This window comes from Grosmannia clavigera (genome assembly GCF_000143105.1).
Source record: "Grosmannia clavigera kw1407 unplaced genomic scaffold GCSC_173, whole genome shotgun sequence".
Lineage (NCBI taxonomy): Eukaryota > Fungi > Ascomycota > Sordariomycetes > Ophiostomatales > Ophiostomataceae > Leptographium > Leptographium clavigerum.
In genome coordinates this window covers 1,588,753-1,609,314 of record NW_014040765.1, presented here as the reverse complement: position 1 = coordinate 1,609,314, position 20,562 = coordinate 1,588,753, and the positions used below count along the sequence as shown (strand labels likewise).

General features: G+C 51.3%; 7 protein-coding genes across 7 annotated transcripts; 3 read left to right on the top strand and 4 right to left on the bottom strand.

Moving 5' to 3' along the window:
* Positions 1-801: 801 nt before the first annotated feature.
* Positions 802-2,991, top strand: CMQ_7273 (uncharacterized protein; the record flags this gene model as incomplete). The annotated part of the gene is made up of 3 exons (XM_014314278.1): positions 802-960; positions 1,216-1,234; positions 1,619-2,991. The coding sequence occupies 3 exons, from the start codon at positions 802-804 to the stop codon at positions 2,989-2,991; spliced, it is 1,551 nt and encodes a 516-aa protein (XP_014169753.1).
* A 785-nt stretch (positions 2,992-3,776) lies between these two features.
* On the bottom strand, positions 3,777-5,226 carry CMQ_7300 (methyltransferase type 12; the record flags this gene model as incomplete). Its single annotated transcript, XM_014314305.1, has 4 exons — positions 3,777-4,356; positions 4,421-4,510; positions 4,566-4,606; positions 5,101-5,226. The coding sequence occupies 4 exons, from the start codon at positions 5,224-5,226 to the stop codon at positions 3,777-3,779; spliced, it is 837 nt and encodes a 278-aa protein (XP_014169780.1).
* Positions 5,227-7,157: 1,931 nt separating this feature from the next.
* Positions 7,158-7,571, bottom strand: CMQ_7394 (ankyrin repeat protein; the record flags this gene model as incomplete). Its single annotated transcript, XM_014314399.1, has 1 exon — positions 7,158-7,571. The coding sequence occupies one exon, from the start codon at positions 7,569-7,571 to the stop codon at positions 7,158-7,160; it is 414 nt and encodes a 137-aa protein (XP_014169874.1).
* A 1,325-nt stretch (positions 7,572-8,896) lies between these two features.
* On the bottom strand, positions 8,897-9,790 carry CMQ_7484 (uncharacterized protein; the record flags this gene model as incomplete). The annotated part of the gene is made up of 3 exons (XM_014314489.1): positions 8,897-8,926; positions 9,139-9,538; positions 9,735-9,790. 3 exons carry the CDS (start codon positions 9,788-9,790, stop codon positions 8,897-8,899), a joined length of 486 nt encoding a protein of 161 aa, XP_014169964.1.
* Positions 9,791-11,588: 1,798 nt separating this feature from the next.
* Positions 11,589-13,415, top strand: CMQ_7207 (RNA interference and gene silencing protein; the record flags this gene model as incomplete). The annotated part of the gene is made up of 1 exon (XM_014314212.1): positions 11,589-13,415. One exon carries the CDS (start codon positions 11,589-11,591, stop codon positions 13,413-13,415), a length of 1,827 nt encoding a protein of 608 aa, XP_014169687.1.
* Positions 13,416-13,574: 159 nt separating this feature from the next.
* CMQ_7527 (metalloprotease m41) lies at positions 13,575-15,828 on the top strand (the record flags this gene model as incomplete). Its single annotated transcript, XM_014314532.1, has 2 exons — positions 13,575-14,316; positions 14,381-15,828. 2 exons carry the CDS (start codon positions 13,575-13,577, stop codon positions 15,826-15,828), a joined length of 2,190 nt encoding a protein of 729 aa, XP_014170007.1.
* A 2,944-nt stretch (positions 15,829-18,772) lies between these two features.
* Positions 18,773-20,148, bottom strand: CMQ_7539 (uncharacterized protein; the record flags this gene model as incomplete). Its single annotated transcript, XM_014314544.1, has 4 exons — positions 18,773-19,271; positions 19,334-19,824; positions 19,878-20,008; positions 20,079-20,148. The coding sequence occupies 4 exons, from the start codon at positions 20,146-20,148 to the stop codon at positions 18,773-18,775; spliced, it is 1,191 nt and encodes a 396-aa protein (XP_014170019.1).
* Positions 20,149-20,562: the final 414 nt, after the last annotated feature.

Sequence of the window (20,562 nt, the reverse complement as noted above, 5' to 3'; positions counted from 1 at the left end):
CCACCTACCATCAAATGCTTAAGCGGTTTGACGCAGCCGACCTGATTTTGATTACAGGGCTCCTTCGAACATCTAGCTCGCCAGGTTTCGATTTAAACACCGCAGAGATAGGCAGCACGATAGAAGATAGGATGGTGATGCAAAGCATTCCGTGAAAGTAAGTATTGCGAAATAGTCTTAACAAAAACCACCGAACTAGCAATATGACTGCCGTTCTCTGTCCCATCCTAACGTAGCTTAACCTCTTTAAATGGCTCTTCGTTTATGTGGTCCTGGAAGAAAGCTGTCGTATCAACCACAGCGATCCTCTCTCCCTCTACAGTCGTGCCATTAACAGGGTTCATCATCCCGCCGTTGGTGCATACACACACTGTTTTATTATTCGGCCTTGCCAAATGCTGGTGCCACATGCCCCACCAAGATCATCTTGTCTGGGAAGCCCACGACATACGTTGGTTATCTGTCTAGGACGATGACAAGCAGCCTGTTTTCTGAATTGAGCGCTGCCCAGATAGTCTTGTTGCCCTGGGGCAAAAAACAAAAGGTGTCCATATAGACAGGACGATTCTATTTGACCTCGCTCTTTACGTTGGCTAGCGCACTCCCAAGGCCTGTTATAGGGGATGCGCCAGATAGTTTCCGTGTAGCTAAGGGCCCAGTAGAGAAAGCTGGCCTGGAATCGCAGGCTACAGATGCCGAAATGGGTGCTGAACCATGGCAGCCATTCCTATGTGTTTGTCCTGGATGGCCAGTTCCTATGTGCGCGAGACCGTGCCCATTCTCCATACTACGCCCATCATCATGTCGGCCACGAGCAGGCTGGTCGGGCAATTTGGCAACATGTCAAAAGCTACCGATGAAGCCGGCCTCGGGCATGTGCACAATCTCTTGGATGGAGATGTCGCCAATGCAAGCACCTCGGCTGGGCCGCAAAATAAGCTCCAGCATGTCGAAAGTGCCGTCGATCCCCACGCCGAACGAGCTCTGGTTCTCACCCATGAATGCGAAAACATCCGGCTATGTTTCAAAATTCCAGTGACGGCATTGATCTGATCGAACGTGTGGACGAGGCAAACGTGGGGTTGTCGGGTACAACGTTAGTCAGCACGTATATGGACGCATTTTGGCCAGACTGTCGTCACCAAGAAGTCGCCACTAGACCGGACGTAGAGACGGGACTATTTCTTGTGCCTCGAACGTAAACTACAATGACAGGTGCTTGAACACTGTGCGGGTACGTTAACTAGGCTAAATGCCGGTTATAAACGTTGTCTGTTTCTTAGGCCTTCTTTTGTGGTCGACATGCGTCTTCTACCGGAAGCTCCTACCGGACTGCCTACTTTGAGGGTAATCAGAGTTGCTATCCCTTCAACTCCACCGGGATTGCCTGCCAAGCTGCATGAAACGGGTAAATGGGTAAATGACACAGAGCCATCGCGGAGAACATCAGACGTTTTCTGCACCCCGCACAACTCCGCAATTCATGGAGACATACGACGGGCCGTAAGGTTGGCTTAGTATATGATATGGCTATGGTGGACTGACAGACGTGAGTTATGGAAAGCCAGCCAAACAATAACTATCGTCATGCATTCCATTTTTTTGTTTCTTCTCCAAGGTACTGCAGCCGCCGTTCTTCCAGGGACGCTCGAGCGGCGGACGACAGTCTCGGGAACGGCCGTGGTAGATCTTGGCGTGTCGACTGGGGCACCACAGCAGCTGGCGTCGGGGGTTCTGTACGGGATCCCGGACGAGGCAAGCCAGATACCCGACCATTTCTACACCGACATTGGCTTCAAGTATTGCCGCGCTGGTGGCGCACAGCTACCAGGCCAAGGATGGAGCGAGTCCGAGGCGGCGTACGAGACGCGGTTCCAGTCGGCGCTCAGCAACTACCAGACGACGCGCAAGTACGGCGGCACGTTTATCCTGCTGCCGCACGATATCTGGGGCGCGGACGGGACGCAGGACTCGTCGTTTGTGTACCCCGGGGACGACGGAGACTGGAGCAGCTACGACCAGTTCCTGGCCCGTCTGATTAGTGACCTCCGGGCCAACGACATGCTGGATGGCCTCGTAATCGATATCTGGAATGAGCCAGACCTGACGGGCTTCTGGAACCGGTCGCAGGCGCAGTATCTAGACCTATGGGGGAGAGCGAGCACAGCCTTTCGGGCGGGGCTGCCGAGCTGCACGATCTCGGGCCCCTCGTTTGCAGGATCACCCAGCACGACCAACTCGTGGTGGACGGCCTGGACGGCCTTTGTGGCCAGCAACGGCAGCGCACCGGGACAGTACAGCTGGCACATGGAGGGCGGTGGGGGAGACATGCAGTCGTCCGTGGCGGCCTACAAAAGCCTGCTCGTCGGCCAGGGCCTGGCGACCGATCGGACGGTCAACATCAACGAGTACGCCGTCTGGGGTGAAGAAGTGGCAGCCGGCAGCGCCTGGTGGATCGCACAGCTGGAACGCGTCAATGCCTATGGGCTGCGCGGCAACTGGCTCTCGGCCTATGCGCTGCACGACCTCCTGGCCAGCCTCGTGTCCAAGCCGGGTGCCGGCACGTCTGGATACAGCTACACCCAGACAGGCTACTATCCCACCGCCCAGTGGCTCGTGTACCGTTACTATGCCCAGGACATGGGCCAAGGCTCGCGGCGCCAAACCACGCCGACCGATGACCTGCTGGGCGACGTCTTTGCCGTCGTCGGCGAGGACCACACCGTGCGCATCCTCATCGGTGCACGCGTGGCCTCGGGAACCTTCAACGTCGAGATCCGCAACCTCTCGGCCATCGGCCTGGCCACGGCCGGCTCGCTGCGCGTGCACGCAATCGGCTTCACCAGCTCGACCGACCACTATGCCGAGCTGGACGCGCCGGCTGATCTCGGCTATGTTAGCCATTCATACAGCGGCGACTCGCTAACCCTGCCGGTCTTCCAGACTGACGACAACACAGCGTACGCGTACGAGTTCAACACGACGGCCTGAATGCATACGGGTAGGACTTCTGGGATGCAGTTGACACATGGGTTGCAAAATGCGGATGAAATCACGAGAATGGTGCTTACAGAGAAACTTGTAAAGTTGTTTCTAGGTACAGCTACCTGCATAGTATAGGATCTTTCATCGTAGTACTGGGCTTAGAAAGAAAACAGTTCTGTCTTACAATCGAATCTTTGGAGACAGAGGTTGAAACATCCATTGTTGTCGCACAGCTCGTCTTCTAGGCTCGGGGTAAACTGGACCAGTTCCAACCTTGGTACGGAGTTCCAGCAGGCTCTATGCCTATGTCTTTATTTTAATGAGATCCTCGATTATAAAAGTCTCAGTCTAGAGGACTATAGAGGTATGCGTAACGATACTATACGCCTACAATTGTCAACTGGAATAGAGTACAGAGTATAAATAAGACTAGATTACTCAACTTTAGGGCCCTTCCCTCTTCTTAAATACTTTGACAGCACTAGCTTGTATATGATATAACGAAGAGACTACATATGTGAAAGAAAGGACAAAATACCACTACTCCTAACGTTTCCTGAGCCGACGCTTAGCGAAGAGAAACTGTGCCTCTCTTGTATCCCATCAGGTGGCTGTACCAGGGTTTGCAAGTCTAATATGCTCAACTAAGATGCTCAACGAATTACTTAAATGGGGTGCGTACAGGAATATTTTGCGAGAGAGAAACGAGACAGCAACCCCTCAAAATTTAAAACCCTGTAATTCCGCCAAGATGCCTCGACGCATGTGCAGAGAGGGGCCCGCTACTACCCTTACTTGCTATGTGGCTTCTGCGCCCAGACAACTTTGGCCAAAATGTAGCTATGGATACTAGGATTGCGAAGCTCCTTTCGCATATTGGCTGCGTAAACCATAATCTCTTCTTTCGACCAACCGAGTTCCGTAGCACAGAGGCCAACAAGACCTTCGACGTCCTGGTGAGCGACACGCGTGAAGGTTCCAATCTCCTTTAGCTTCGGATCATCGGACCATTCCGACGTGGGGACCTTGATTATTTTTTCGTGGATGTTGATGAATCCAGCCTCCTCGATCGCTTTTCTCTGAATATTTTCATCAACAATCATAGTACGAGCCTCGAAGCCCATCTTCTCAAAAGCCTCTATAAAAATATGCTTGTACTGGTAGAGGGCCATATTTTTAGTTAGACTACCGTCATCGGACTGGTAGCCACCATTGTTGTCGCAGGACTCAACCCAGCCGCCAGGTTTTAGACTGGCGTAAGCCTTGCTGAAAAGGCTTGTCCAATCAGTAACGCAGCCAACTAGGGTGCGTAGGTGCACGTAGTCGTTATCATCACCATATAGCCACTCAGCGTTAAAGTCGTCAACGAGACTTTCAAGTTAGCTACACCTTATGTATAAACGACGAAAGACGAAAGACGACAGAGGGTACAGACAACTTAACATTAGGCGGAACCCATATCGGCTGGATAGGCGATAGATCAAAGCCAATTACTACAGCCTCCGGGTACTCGTCGGCAAAGTCACTGCATGCATGTAAGTCTATGGCCATATGTCCTATCAGTAGAAGACAACTCTTACATGGCCCAAATGCCCGTTCCCGTACCGACATCGATGACTTTCTAAGCCGAGTGTCAGTGTAGATCACATATAAAAGATAAAGAAGAGGGTTTATATATGTACTCCTATATCATCTAGCAAAGGTGCTAGGTGGCTCTTACCATCAATGGCAAGGGTAAAAGCATGATGCCTTGTTTCATTTCAGTCCAAAGCCAACAAAACCAATGCCTGCATCAGAAACATAAGAAACTAACAGTATGTCAAGAAGCTCATTTTGCTTCTCATCGTTTGAAGCACTACTTGCATAAGCAAAGAAAAGAGAAGAGGGGCAAAGGGGGAGAGAGTTTCTGTTCATACTAATATTTTCCTGTTCCGCGCTCGCTGTGGTATGTCCTGCCGTTCACTGTACGGTACCGGAAAACGCTGCTCGAGAGCGACGCCGTCAAGTTCGACAAGTCGTCACCAAACGCGGAGTCACCATCGGCTTCCTATGCACAGATTCAGATGGACTAAGTGAATTGCAGCAATTAATGGGCGAGTCGTGTAGAACGCCTACCTCATGAAGTTCCTGGTTAGCCCAGGCCTGTAAGGGTGCAGTTTCTGGAGGTGATACCGGGCCGCTTGCGTCTACGAGTGGTGCTGTGGGTGGTAAAGGCGAAGACATCTTAGCTGAAGTAGGCATGAAAGGTGTTGCGTGACTTTAGCGGGGGGATGTTTTCTACCAGAAGGAGCCGTACGTTGCTTATTTTATATTTTTTTTACAGCGGGATATGCACCCTTCGCCATACGCTTTACGTCGTAAAACGACAAGTCGGAAAACGGTAATCAGATGTGTAGCACTTGAACTGGAGACGGTCCTCACACTAATGGTTATCGGGAATCATGGACAACACCCGACTGGACAAGATTTTATGAATCTTTCTTGCTGTCGGTCGTGGTTTGGAGGAAGGCAAGGGAGCCCCTAAAACACGGCGATGTGTACAAGATACTCACTATCGATCTAAATGAGTGCTAACTACCGAGCTACCAGTTTCTCTTTGACGGTTTGCTGCTCAAAGTCAATGACCGACATAAGCGCTGCGGGAAAATTGATTGTTATTTTTGGTGGTGGCCCATCGCCACCAGACGACGAAGTCGCAAAATGGGGCCCTCCTGTTCCAAACGAATAGGCTTGGATACTCGGACGCGCAAGATAGGACAGGTTTCTGGACGATGAGCAATGAAATCGCTGGGTCACGTACTTGTGCGCAATAATGTGTGCTTAAGAAGCAGATCGGGATGCGTGTGTCAATCCGGACCAAAAGCGTGCAAGGCATTGTCTTGAGCAAGAAAGACAAGAGGTCAGACGGCAGATGTACACAGCGTAAGATAATGTTAAGAAGATGACGCTGTTTATCACTTCATAATCTTGGGCAACCTAACCAAACACTCGTCTAACGCATATCCCTTTACGTGCTTATCAGTGCTTACCTAGGTTGAGACCTCCTGCTACATCTCCCCTTTCTCACCAAATTTCCGGCTTTGCCCTTGCTTTTCTTTAAATCGTCCCAGTCGCCTTTCTAAGTCGAGTGTCGTGTTTTCTCCATTTTCTTGCGAAATCGTCATACCATTCGCCTACCATAGAGAGCCCTGCAACAGCATTATGGGGCCTGTGTTATAGCGACGCAGACTTGGCGAAGCTCAGACGTGGCTTCATGCCTTGAGATATGGATGACAAATGGCCCATCAAGGCCATGACGGAAGAATAACTCGCGAATGAAGCATCGGCAAACGGAGAAACGATCGACGAACGGAATGATAACAAGCAGCCACACCAATACCAGATAGACGACGATATGACGACTGATGAACTTCTGGTAGATAATCCACGATAGATTTGGAGCAGACTGGCAAAGTCTCCATCCGTCGGAGCTAGACAAACAGGGAGATCTACAGGCTGATTGTCGAACCACGCAAGGGCGCCACAAGTGCGCAATTCGAAGCTATCACTTGGGAACGAAACCGGAGTAACGGTATATCGGAAGAGCGAGCCAAAACAGACGCCGCCAGACTCTAATCTCCTCCAATATGGTCTTGCTGCAGCTCCAGGCAATGAGAGCCTAGTTTTTTTTTAGGTGTTTTGTCCGTCTGTTGCTGTAGGTAGCAAACACGGCTGACCAAAGCGGCACGGACCAAGCGGCACGAACCAAGCGTCACGGGGGCGAGCTGTCAGCACATCTTGCCAGGCCGGATGAGCAGGAAACGAGGATGGCGCAGGTAGCCACAATTATCAGGCAGACAGTCCAGAGTAGTTCATTTCTCTGGGTAAACCAAATCTTCAGTCCACCATGGTTTATGCCAGCTTCCAGCTTGTAGCCTTGGTCATCGTTGAGAATGTGATCATCTTCTTCTTAGTTTTTTCCTTAGCTTTGCCGAGACTCCAAAACATGAAACAAATTGGTCGCTCCTTTATACAGCAATGTTTCGTGTTCTTATATGGCTGCCTCTTGTTTACGGCCTGGCACAATCGTGCGCCAACAAGCAACCTTAAAGGGAAACAAATTGGAGTAAAACCTTACTCCCAAGATAGATGCGCCAAAGTCGAAGCGCTTTCTGATTTCATTCTTTACTCTATCACGACTTCGCTCCTCTCGAGACCAGCAGTTCGACTATCTCAAGGCGATCGCTCCCATATCCTTGCGCAAACTTGAGCGGTGTACCTCTACCGCCAAGAGCGTTGATGTCAGCACCAACATTAAGGTACTTGGCAATTGCGTAGTGGTTCTCTTCAATGGCAAAGTGCAGTGGCGTCTCGTTGGTATCACGCCTTGCCTCCTTATTCGCACCGTGCCGCACAAGCAGCTTGACCAGTTCGAGATGGCCGAAGCGGGCAGCCAGGTGCAGGGGGGTTCGGTTCCAGCAATTGGTGGCTTCTATGTTGGCACCAGCCTCTAGCAATGCCAACGAAACGTCGACGTGGCCCTCGAGGGAAGCCCAATGGAGGGCTGTTCCGAAGCTGCGGTCGGTCCGGACATCGATCCTCTGCATCTTTGCCTCCAGGGATATGCCGGCGTTGATTAGTTCCCTTACTCGGTCTATGTCGCCCTGCCAGGCAGCACGGTGAAGTGGTGTCTCTCCGTCATCACGTTCGCGTTTGAAGCAAATGCATGACTCAAGCGACTTCAAGCTCTCGGGTTGAATCCCGTTCGGACGTCAGGAGGTACTCGAACCTTATGAAATTCGCGAAATTTTGACTTACATCTTAATGAGGAGCCCTAACAAAGCATGAGGAACTCAAAGTTTTTTTCGAAGCGAGGTAGATGCGAAGATACACTATACGATCCTGAAAGTGGCGGGTTTGCTTAATATAGACGGATGAGGCCGGTTTTCGGAAATTTGAGAACAAATGAGCTGTTCCTATGACAGACGTACACGTATGGTAATGAATACTCCACTGCGATTGCCGTTGGACAACAAACAAAAGAGAGACCCATTATGCACCTGTTTGGCTTGGAAGCTTCCCCAAACGGTAGATCACAAGGGAGCTGAACGGCGAAAAAGCGGGAACAGCGCTAAATTGTGGATTTGGGGACTTCTGCTAAGCCTAACTCCTTTGCCCAACCCTTTTCGACAGCTGAAACGGTGGAATTACAAGGCTTTATAATTCACTACAAATGATTGAGGACTCTAGGTAAGAAGTGTGAGATGTTAACCGCACAATGGAACTTTAGACAACTCTTACGCTAATACTCGCCACGTAAGCATGAAATCGCAACGGTAAAAAGTAAGTAGATATGTTGTAACCATCGCCATTGTGTGTATTGATAGTCGCTTTTCTACCCAAAGGCATATATGTTGTATACAGTAAGAGAAAAGATTGGGTGTGGCCTCAGCTCGCACCAACAACACATACCTACTAATATACGTACCTGTACACTTTATCACAAGCCAAGGTGGTGTAAGATTAGCCCAAAAGGTAAGGAGGAAGGCCTTGCGGGCTCGTCTTAGGATCCCGCAAGGGAAGACATAGCGAGCCTGCCCGGCGAAGGCGTAGGCGTAATGTGCTTGCTGCTTTAGGTGTTGCTTTTCTTTACAAGTGCATTGTGTATATGTGTAGGTGATTGCTTGATTCCTGCAAGCCTGTCCTTCTATTTAAAGAGAGGGAGAAGAGAGTGTTTTATATACATATAGGTGTGTAAGTGGTGACAGAAGGCATGAATTGTTCTACATTTAATTGATTAAGAAATGTAGGACTGATCATATAACGCGCTAGCATCCCGCGAGGGGTCTTGACAATTATCCCGTGCAGCCAACATAGGTGGTCTTAGGGGTGCACTTCTCTCATCTCTTAATAGTTACGAGGCTTTTTGGTTTTAGGCTGCAAGGACTACGTTGGGCATAATCTATAAATGAATGGTTACGGTGCTGCACTTAGTCTCTTTGTATAAGATTTTAGTAATAAAATTATAGGGCTAGGACAAATGTCCGGATAGTAAGGATTGGGTAAAATAATATAATGGATTTTGTTCGAATTAAGACAATGCTCTTACGGTTGTATACTTCTCTAGGCCGAGAATATTGCCTTACAGGACTACCACATATCAGTCCCTCCTACCAGTCCTGCTTTTCCTCCAAGCACAACCTGTAGATAACGCTTGCTAGAAAGATCGTTGCCGCAGTCGACAATATTCGGTGCCAGCACACTGCCATTCCCGTCGCCGGGTCCGCTGTCTGCCACCACCGACACCAACAATTGACACACGAATAATTTGCGGATCTGGCAGCACAGCTGAGTGCCGATGGCCGTACCGCCGTTGGCCGTGATTGCGTTGAGGCCTACCTTGATGCCTTTGAGGTCGGGCGAGAGGGACGTATCGGCCGTTGGCTTGTTGATAGAGTGCAGAACAATACCGTCTATATCGGCAGATTGCGTCATAGTCCGGGCTTTTCTCAAGGCCAGGTTTCGTTGATCCTCCCAGCAGACCTCGGCGGAACCCTTGTGGTTTGTTTTGGAGCTGCTGTCGTCTGGACAGCGTTAGCACGCGGTGGATATATAAGTTAAATGGGAGAGCCTCTAGACCTACTGCAGTAAGTCACCTGTTGGTGAATCGTCCCTTTAGTCCACTCTGGAAGCGATCCTGGTGTGGCTAGGTTTGTGGTCGGAACTAACAAGTTTGAGGAGAATTGAGGCTATCTTTTGTGTGAGCTTACTGTCGTCTTTTAGAAAATGTCTCGAGCACAGGTGTGTCCTTAACGTGAACTTCCATGCTTCAGTGGACTTCAAAGTCCGGAGTTTCTGCTTCTCAGTGCTGGGCGGGGGGGCGGGGAAAATCAAACAAACAAGGAAAGTTATGGACGCCGATGAAAGAAAATAAAACCCACACACTCTAGCTTACCTTTTTAGTGCTCTATAACTTCTGCCCTCAGAAGCTCGAGTCTTTTCTGCATAATGCCGGTAACCTGGTCGTCCACTCACGAGGTAATGTACCACGTAAAAGACAACAAGTTTAACGCGATACACGCAGCGCCGGCTGCTCCAGGTCGAGGTATAGCGTACTGACCAGCGTCCGTCAGCCTATGTTCGTTGCCACCTCGAGCGTGCCGAAGTACTTGTCGTTGCGCACGTCTATTGCTGATGCGTCTGCTCGCACAAGCAGCCGCACTAGAGTTAAGATCAAATATGAGCGGTGCGTTGTCACGCGCGCTATCGCACGTCTCGTCCACCGTCGGTGATCCACGCTTTATTCGCTTGATTTTGCATCACCAGGGGCCACTCCATGTGCGTCTGCCTCGATGCCAACAGCAGTGTCGCTTTTCCATCGCGGCAGCACTTGTCTGAACGAGCACGATTGCTGAACTACGTGCTAAAGTGGACGGACCTTGTAAAATAAGCGACAGAAGCGCAATAGTACCAGATCTTTAGTTGGATCTACGGAGGCCAATCTAAAAACAGTACTTCCGACCCCATGCACTAATCATGACATGGATGCGTCTTTGAATAATGCGACTGGCTCACAATATACCTCCTGAACTGTATACATACCAAGGCCACCAAGCCTCTCTTCAGAGTCGCTACCTACATGGTGTGATCGCCGGTATTGTCATATCGTTTTCTTGTCTCACACCGCAACTTAGCCGCTGGAACTACGCATATTTAAGTGGACATGTTGAAAGTTGCTCATATATGACAGCATTGATGGCTTTGGCATTCCGCATGTCTGTTTCTCGTAAGTTGCGGCATCCTGCCACGGTCTGATTTCTGAAGACGAATTATCGGCGATGCCGGAAAAATCCAGACAGACACTCTTGTTTCCATTTCTGCATAGCCCCAATTACACGACTGGGGGTCGTTCTCATAATCCGTAGACAGGTACCACGGAATTATCGACCGGTTTTCAGCTACTAACGGAAGAATTGTGACAGAAGTGCTCAGCCCATCAGATTGTGGACACTTGCAGTTCTATGAGACCGGAGGGTTTCTTGTACCACGAGCGCTTGCGCAAAGTATGCATTTCATAAAGTTATGATCAATAGGAATGACAGATAACCTCCCTTTCGGGGATTCTCACGCTGTACCAGGTTCCGAGATGCCGGAAAAGCCGCCGATCTGAAATGGCATCGTATGGGTATGAAGCTATCTGTGGAGCATCTGAACATCAGTCTTTGCCAGAGGAGTATCGATAAAAACAGATTCGGTTAGGAAGAGTACAAAAGGCCGATCTTGTCCCTCTTGTGTTGTATGTCTATTAGAAATTCCAATCTTCCATCAACACCTCTCCATTCCAGAAAGCAGGCTTTCATAATACATTTCTATACCACAGGAGAGCAGGCTTTCCAACATATTTATACTTTCCCGGCCTTTCTCTTCTTGCCTTTTTACTCCCTTACAGAATATATACATACAGACTATCCCGTTTGGAAAGCTGGCTTTCCATCACGTCCCTTTCCGACTTTGATTTCTTATCTACTTCTAATTGCAAAGACACTGGTTGTTCTCAAGCACGGAAATTACACTACATTTCCCCGTACAATTTTTAATCAACAAATCAATCAACAACATACAAGATGTCCGGAATTGACGCCCAGAGCACAACCCTCGAAGGACAGGAAACACATCCCGTTGTTCAATCACCGGGAAAAGCCATTCGAGTGCTAACCAACTACACGAACTCAGCATGGCAAGCAGCACATAGACTGGTGCCGGTAGAGGAGGCTGGCCTCCTCGAGAGCTTTGGCCTTCATGTGGACACTAGCCTTCTCGACATTGAAGCGAGGATTCTGGCACTGCCAGGCCTTCAGTACAAGAACTTAATTGTGCACCCTGACGGTATCGGAGCTAACTGGAGTCTGGCAGACGTGCAGTTTCAAAAGCCGGTGGAACTGAAGAGTGATTGGCAGTGCATTGTTCTGGCAGCCGAAGGGGAAAAGATTAGTACAAAAGTAGAGCGAAGAGTCCAGGGTCTGTGCAACCTCCTCAACAAATGCGGCGTGGAAAACAGCAACCCGGAAATTAGCCGCGCGCCGCTAACGGAACTCGAGGCACAACTAATAAAGGCCAAAGAGGCAGGAAGGCGACTGGTGCTTGTGGTACTGCAGACGCAGTTTCCAGAAGAGTATGCCCAGGTCAAGCAAATCAGTGATATCCGCGTGGGTGTGAGCACAATGTGCGTTTTTCGCGAAACTCTGAAGGGCAGGGAGGGAAAAAAGAAGATCTCGGCGGCTCAGCTCGATACAAAACTCCTCCACATTGCCTCCCAGATTAACATCAAACTGCAGGGGTGCAACATGACCCTGACCGAAGCTAGTTCTAGAGATGGTGACAGCGGCAACAACAGCCGGAGCAGTAGCAGACAGAGTCTCGACAGCGCATCCTCCAGCGTGTCTGATCTTTCTGCAGTCCGGTCACTGCCAGCCCTCGACCTGGTGTCGACCATGATTGTTGGAATTGACGTAACGCACCCATCAGAGATGTCGGTGGAATCAGCGCCCAGCATTGCGGCCGTTGTCGCCAGCATGGACGCCGATCTTTCCCAGTGGCCAGCAGAGCTTCGTGCACAGAAGGGGAACACGGAGATGGTGGCCGATCTTTGCGACATGATGGAAGCGCAGCTGCTCCGGTGGAGAACCAAGCACAGGGGTGGCCGACACCCGCTTCCCAAGACCGTGCTTATCTATCGCGATGGCGTGTCTGAAAGCCAATACGAAAAGGTTAAACAGCTCGAGGTGTCCCAGGTAAAAAAGGCCTTTGAGAAGGTGTACGGCGAGAGCGGGGACGATCTGCCGGAGCTCGCCGTAGTGGTCGTGGTCAAGCGCCACCACACGCGCTTCTATCCCGTCATGAGCGCAGCTGGTCGCTCCGATCGGGATCCTAGAAATGGAACCACTCTTCCTGGAACTGTTGTGAGCGACAACATCACCTCTGGGACGTACACAGAGTTCTTTTTGCAGCCGAACCGGCCGAGGAGAGTCCTAGTCCGGCCGGCGCGCTACGTCGTTCTCATCGACGACATCTTTCCCCACCGTTGCAGCGTTCGTGAGCCGGTGAAGTGCAAATCAAAGACCGGCGTAAATCTCTCGTCCCCTCGCCGCACCCACAGTCGGCCGACGACGCCGCTCTCGGCGACTGACGCCCTCCAGGCCATCACGCTAGCTCTCTGCTTCATCAACGGCCGTGGGTCGTCGGCGGTCCACATTGTGACGCCCGTACACTATGCCGATATGGCCTGCGGCCACGCCCGCCACTACTTAAGAGCAGAGTACGTCACCCAGAACAAGCGGGATGGCAAAAAGGGCAAACGGCCAGCGGCGGCAGACAGTAGGGAGGAAGCAGCAGAGCAACAAGAAAAAATCACGGTGCATGAAGATATAAAGACTACTATGTTTTATTTGTAAAGAGCTGCTATAATCGTCTTATTAACAGTGTAGAACGTGGAAAGTGAATGAAGGTTTGTGAAAACATGTGACACAATTTGAGTCACGTGAGTGAGATCACCTCGTTACATAGTATGCTTCGCCAGGCATCCCTTTTGGACGCATAATCGGTCATACGCCATGTCGCCAACACTTGAAGACCTGCTGCGCCGGATTGCGGAATTGGAGGGGCGTGCAGAGAAGGACAAGCAGCAAATGCAAACTCTCCAGCAGCGCACGGAACCATCACTCTTCCTCGACTACCTGCGCAGCACTGAGGAGAACCTTTTCGCGACATTCCGACCCCCAGTGCCATCTACGACCACGACCAAAACATCGAGCCAGACGACGTGCGTTAATGGAAAATTCTACCCGCGCCGACTGCGGCCGTGGACAGAATTTGAAGACGCCCACACCGCTCAGTTCAGGACGCTGACCGATGCTCTGGAAGACCACGCCGTCTTCCCGGCGCTGACCGACGTTTTGGGCGCCAGCCGCGACCTTAGTCCTACACCCAACGGCGAGATGGACCTGCGCCCGTTTGTCAGGGCGTCCATCGAAAAGCCAGCCGTGCGGATCATCAACGCGTACATGAGCCTTGCGGACAACCCGCCCTTTACAAGCATCAACTTCCAAAACAACTCGTACGGCCTCAACCTTGCCGACACGCCGGACGATGAGCTGCAAGAGGTCCAGGGACCTGCGGCAAAACGCCAGCGGTCGCCAGTAAAGCGCATCGGCATTCCGGACCGCTGGTGTGTGGGTGTACTGCAAGACGGGAGCTGTGCGCACGTGCTCGTGGGAGAGTACAAGGCCGCACACAAACTGCCTGCCAGGAAGCTGAAGGCTGTTCTGTCGACGGCGCCGGGCGAAGACTTTTTTCGTCCAGGCTGTGAAGAACAAACGCATCGAGCCATTGCTTACCGCAACGTCTGACATGAAGTCAGGGGCGAAATCAGACGCGACCGGCTCTCAGCGTAAGGCTGTGCCAGGGGATGCGTTCGTTGCCCGCGTCCTCTGTCAGGCTTACCACTATATGATCACCTCAGGCCTCGAGTTTGGATACGTGGCATCGGGCGATGGCCTGGTGTTTCTACGTGTCCTCAATGATGATCCCCAGACGCTATACTACTCGTGCTTTGTCTTTCCCATCCCGCTTCCCCCGAGCAACGGGCCCGAGTCCGACAGAGGACACCAGAACACTATCAACATTAACAGACGCGAGCCGCGAAAGACAGCAGCAGCCTATCTTGCTAGCTTGTGCATGCTTGCCCTCCAGTCAAGTCCGCGCCCAAAGAGCTGGATTGATGCACGCGATCACGACCTTGCGCGATGGCCTGATCCGTATGGTGGAATTGTACCCTTGTCAGAGATGTCCCTACCGCCACCACCACCACCACCAGATGCCGGCACAGACGGTGGGAGTGCTGGCGGCTCGGGCAATAGTTCCGGAAACGCCAGCAACAGCGGCCTCAACACGGCGAGTCTGCCCAAGCGGCGACGGTCTGATTCGAACCACACACAAAATACGTCTCAGCACGGATATACGGCGCGTACACACTTTGTTGTCGAACCTCCAACGCTGCCTTACTGCACCCAGGCCTGCCTCCGTGGTCTCTGCAACGGCGCGCCACTGGATGACCGCTGCCCCAACGTGGCTCTGCACCGCGCCGCCTGGCTGTCGTCGCCAAAACGCCGCTGTCGCCACCTGCTCACAGCCTCTGATCTGCGTTCCCGCGTTGTCGCCCAGCTGGCCGACAACATGGATAAGGATTGCGAGTGCCTCGATCGGTGGGGCTGCTTTGGTCGCTACGGCGTGCTTTTCAAGATCGTCGTCACCGGTTACGGCTACACGCTCGTCGCCAAGGGCGTCCAAGCTGTGCACCGTCACATCGTGCAGCACGAGGCCGCCGTGTATGCAGCGCTGGCAGAACGAACCGGCCCGCAGCTCCAAGGTCGCCTGATTCCCGTGTTCCTGGGCATCGTCGGCCTCGAGCGGCCCCTGCCGCTGCACAGCTGCGCCCGTGTTCCGTACTTGATGTTGATGTCCTACGCTGGACCGACGCTGGCGTCACACAAAACGCGGCAGGCGCTGCTGGATGCTGGCACAGACTGGGAGGCCGAACAAGATCGCACGCTGCTGGAACTCGAAGCAGCCGGCCTGTACGATGAGGACGCGCGTCCAGCCAACTTGGCCTGGAATGCCGAGGCAGGCCGGGTCATGCGACTCGACTTTGGCCAGGCCTATGTGGAGTCGCTGCCGGTGCAGACTTCATCACCAGTCCTCGCCAAGCGAGACTTGGATGCACACTGTGGCGCTGGCGACCACCACCAGCCAGCTCTCAAGCGGATGCGGACCGGCTCAGCAACTGTCGCCGACCCTATGCATGACTAGGCCGCCGAATACGGCTGTGCGTTGACGCCAGATGTTATGGCACGTCTTCCGAGCGGAGGTCCTACCTCAAGTGAATCTTGTACAAGCTGCGTATTCCTCAGCTTGGTCTTGTATCGCAACAGGAAGCGCTTTCGCATCGACATATTGGAGCCGGGCGCTGTGGTATTGGCCCTTAGTACCCCAGCCTCGCTAACGGCTGGGGTCGTAGACTGTCTCGTTAATCGTCCGAGCCTCTCCTTCTTCACCCATTCGTACGTAATGCATGGCACTATAACAGGTATCGGGTCTTAAGTGGGTACCCAGATGCCTAGCACCTGCTCCCGGTGATGTTTGCAAGAGATTCGTCGACATACTGCTGTTTTTGCGGTTCTGAACTCGATCATGGCAACGGAGGTTTGATGAAGAGGACATGGGTTGCTGTGTTTTCGGAAAGGACCGTGTCTGTGGAGCAATTCTATCGAGGTGATAGCGTGACACACTCATCGTAGGATGAAATTGCGTGTAAATGAAGGCGAACAACTAAACTGGCTTGGAAGTGACAAGCAGAACATTGCCGCACTCCATATAAATGCTCCATACGCCCACCTCGCTCGAGGATCCACGTTCAACTACGCAGCAAAGGCTTCTTACAGCACGAATACATAGCAAGACTGTCGAGCCACGATGAAATGCTTCTTATTGCCCGAGGTGGATAGAGCAGAGAACGAGTTGTTGAATGGTTTTCTACGTATGCGAATCGGCCAATTCTACGTTGAATTTCTACGAATAAACGCAAAACCGCATGTTGCTTTTAAGATTAATTTATCACAGCCTTTCACGTACGGTAGTACCTCATACTTCGGCTGCCGCTTAGAAATAGTCTATGTCGGTGACCCAGGGGACTTTGTAATCTCGCTGGTCAGTTACATCAGTCCAACCCGGACGGCTGCTGTTTCTTTTCAGTTTACCGTCACTCGGCCGTACAGTATAGGTGATATTCTAAACATCCTCCGAGGTCGTTATCGTTCCTGTCGAAGAAGCCACGGAGGCGACTTGACTATGTTCTCCTTCGAGGAAACCCATAACGGCGATATCGTTGGCTGTCGCGATTTTATGTAAGTCACTCCCTCCCTGGAAGTTGCTTCGCGTGACACTGACGGAAGCAGTACCCAATGTATGATTCGGCTGAATCATTTTCACGTGGTGGAGTGGGAGTTCCACGGGCTAGCAGTTCCCGGATTGCAGTTTCTCGAATTCGAGCATTTTGTACCTACGAGCGGATTTCATGACCTCATAGGCAACAATTTCTGTCCCGACCACAACCCCTGTCAGGATAGCCTAAGTCATCCCGGCCGTAATCCATGTGTCATATACCGGCGTCCCATGCGCAGAGGCCTCTTCCATGACCCACACTTCAAGCACTATGATGAGCACCTCGGGCACGTGCTCCCGTACCTACCTCTGTATTGATCTCACGCAGATCCTCCAATTTACATAGTACAAACATTTGCTACTGTAATTTATAAGGATGCACGGAGTAGAGCTACATGGTATTATCGTACACGGGTGGCTGGTGTGAAGCTTGTTGCGTGCGCCTTGTAGAGACTTTGGCACACGGCGATTTCAGCATGTCGGGAAGAGCTTGCAGGTACTCTGTACTGTCCCATATAATACACACACGCTTACTCCGTACTGGTTGCTTGTGCGGCAGTGGAAAGAAATACGACATAATTCCTCCCTTCTAGAAGAGCTAGACTGTAAAAATAGTTACGTTACATCTACTTTTGTTCGCCTCGAGCTCTGATCATTTGCTAAAGTCTGCCTTGCAGATAAGTTTTAGCACTGCAGTTGTTACCCGGAAGCCAGGAGCCTCCAAGCCCGATGTGACGATGTTTTTTTGTTTTTTTCGATATTTCCTAAACGACCTAACAGAAACCTCGTTACGTAAATACCTTCGTACATAAGCGGACTAGTGATCGAACAACTAGGTCTATTCAGCACAGATTTATTATGTTAGTACAACTCTCCAATTTTCTCTTAATAGTAGATCTCTTACCCCGACTTAGTCCTCGCTAACTAGTAGCTTAGGCGTTAATTCACAACGGACTTACTACAATAACCTTGACAAGAAGGCCAAGTCGGTATGTAGGACTGTAGGGATGCTAGAACAAGACTAGAGCGGGATTTGTGTTCGCTGTAGTGTGCTATCAAGATCGGCTATTGCATCTAGTCCTGCTTCGATGCGACAAACCTGCAGAACATTGTAAAGTGTGGCGTGCAGGTGGACTTGGTGTTAAGGAAAGAGACTCTTCAGTTTGGATGGATTGTACAAGCAGATGATCCGTCATAAGCTGATTATAAATTCTAAACCTTAAAAAAAACGAGGTGTTTGACTCTCCACGCGTGCTGTAGCAGCAACCTCTCCGCGCTAGACCGCAACTAGAAACTGCTTTAGCTGATACCGCAAGTACCATGGTTCAGTTCGCTATATCTCGTATTTCAGAATCATATGACGATCTTCTTTGATCCTGATACGATAACAACGAATATATCAGGTGGGCACAACTGTTGTATCCGTAGAGCTTCTCACGACCTACTAGATAAAAGGAGGCTTTGATTTTGTAAGATATGTACGGAAGTATGTAAGTAAACATACGCTTGCATAGAATTGATACTTGCCAAATATTGCTTTTTATTGTGAAAGTTTTTATCTATTACATCCTTCAAACAAATGTGTTCTTACGAAGGTTAGACTTATGGCTTTGAAAGGCATTGGCGCGGCCGTGGTCAAACATTTTTTGATTTGCAAACGTATACCTCTCACCCAACATATGCCATTCTATATACTGATTTCAAATGCAATGTGCTTCTTACAGTATAGGCCTGCTAATATGATAATTACGTTTATCTGTTTGCCAACAAAATCAATGAATTGCAACGCAAGCCATATGCACACTCTTACAGTCTAAGCAGACCACGAGGTGCGGCTTGGGCCTCTTTGCGTGGAGCTCCGGCTAGGGGTCGGCGGGCTAGCAATCTTGTTGTCGGTGCCGTAATCGACTATGAACTCCTCCCTGACGGTGATCTTTCCGTTGTGGCTAGGGCCAACGCCGCTGGCACTGAGAATGTCCTCCTGACTGCCGCTGCCATGCACGACGGCGCTCTTAAGGACATTACTGTGGGTAGCCTCGCGCAGCTTGTTGAAGCTGAAGCCGCCAGCAGTGGCGGTAGACTGGCTGAGGGGAGCAGAAAAGGGTGATAGTTCGTAGTGTGGCCGTGCCGTGGAGCTGTCGCCGAGGTAGGGTTTGAAGAGCGGACGCAGAAGCGGAACGGAGCCGGCAATGTCGACGAGCGTGCCCTCGACGACAATCCAGGCAAACATGGGGACGGTGTTGTAGGTGGCATCACCACGATGAGACAGGGCTCTCAGATAGACAATCTTCATGATAACGCCGACAAAAGCACTAGAACGCAGTCAGAAAATGGGGGGTGGGGGGGGGCGTGATGGCAGGGCCAGATCTCTTACAGGATACTCATGCTAAGGAGTACGGCGACGGAGATCTTTATGCGCAGCTTCATCTGCAAGTTCCAGATCATTTTTAGCGGCAGCACAGTCAGGATCAGGTCAGTCAGGGCATTAAAGCTAGTGTGGCCATAGCCAATGTAGGTCTGGACGTAATCTGGCCAGCAGTCGGCCACGACAGAGTGGTTGTAGAGGGCGCGGGCATCGGAGCACTGCGCATAGATGCAGATGATGGCAACACCGTTGGTGATGCACTGCAGCGCAAAGAGGACCCAGAGGCCACGAGCAAGGCTCTTCTTGAAGCCGAAGAGCTGAACCATGAAGACGATAAAGGAGAGGCGGCCCAGGGTCGAGCCCAGGATTCCAAAGGACTGGCTGGTGATGTTGAACTTGAAGAACTGGACAAGATCGGCATCGTCCACATAGGCCTGGTGGCGGCCCCAGCCGTAGTGGTATTGCACGGATATGAGGGACGCAAAGGCGGTGATGATGATCTGACTTGGTTGGCAGGCGTTTCTCGCGCGCGGCCTTGGGCTCTCGTACATACCACGGAGACAAGCATCAGGTAATCGCTGAGGCCGTACTGGCCAGTGATCCGTGCTTGCGTATAGAGCCGCAGGAGCACAATGAGCCAGGCCAGAACGACCATGGTCCAGATAATGCCGAGACCAGCGGGGCCTTCATTGTGTGTTAACGTTGTGGGCTTGCTCGTTCGTTCTCGGCCTTTTGTCTCTCTCTTTGCGCATACCATTATTCACAGAGGCCTCGTCGGTCTCTCGCGCTATCAGAACGGAGGCGAGGACCCGAAGCAAGTCCATCCCTGGTTTCGTATGCTGGTGACCAAGGCTGCTTGGTTGCTTTCAAGGATGCTTGCGTTACTGCATTGTCGTCCGAGCCATCAGACAGGTCTTGTATAAATGTATTTTCCGGGAAACCGGGATTTGTGGGCCACCGGCTGTCAAAAAGCAAGTTCTGCATTTGGTGGCGAGGTAGGACGGCCATGCGGATGATAGGTCAAGAGCAGCAGAATAGACCAGGGTGCCAGATTAGGGCGTAGGAGAACGAACATGCACGAGTGATTGTACCTGCAGGAGGGCGTCGTAATGCTGCCAGAAGGGGCGAGTGGAAAGGAACAGAGCGGCCTTGGTGGAAACTACGACGGCGACTACGATTAAGATACATCAGTCTCAGAAATCTGGTGGTGGCCCAAGCCAAAGCCACACCAAAGTTAG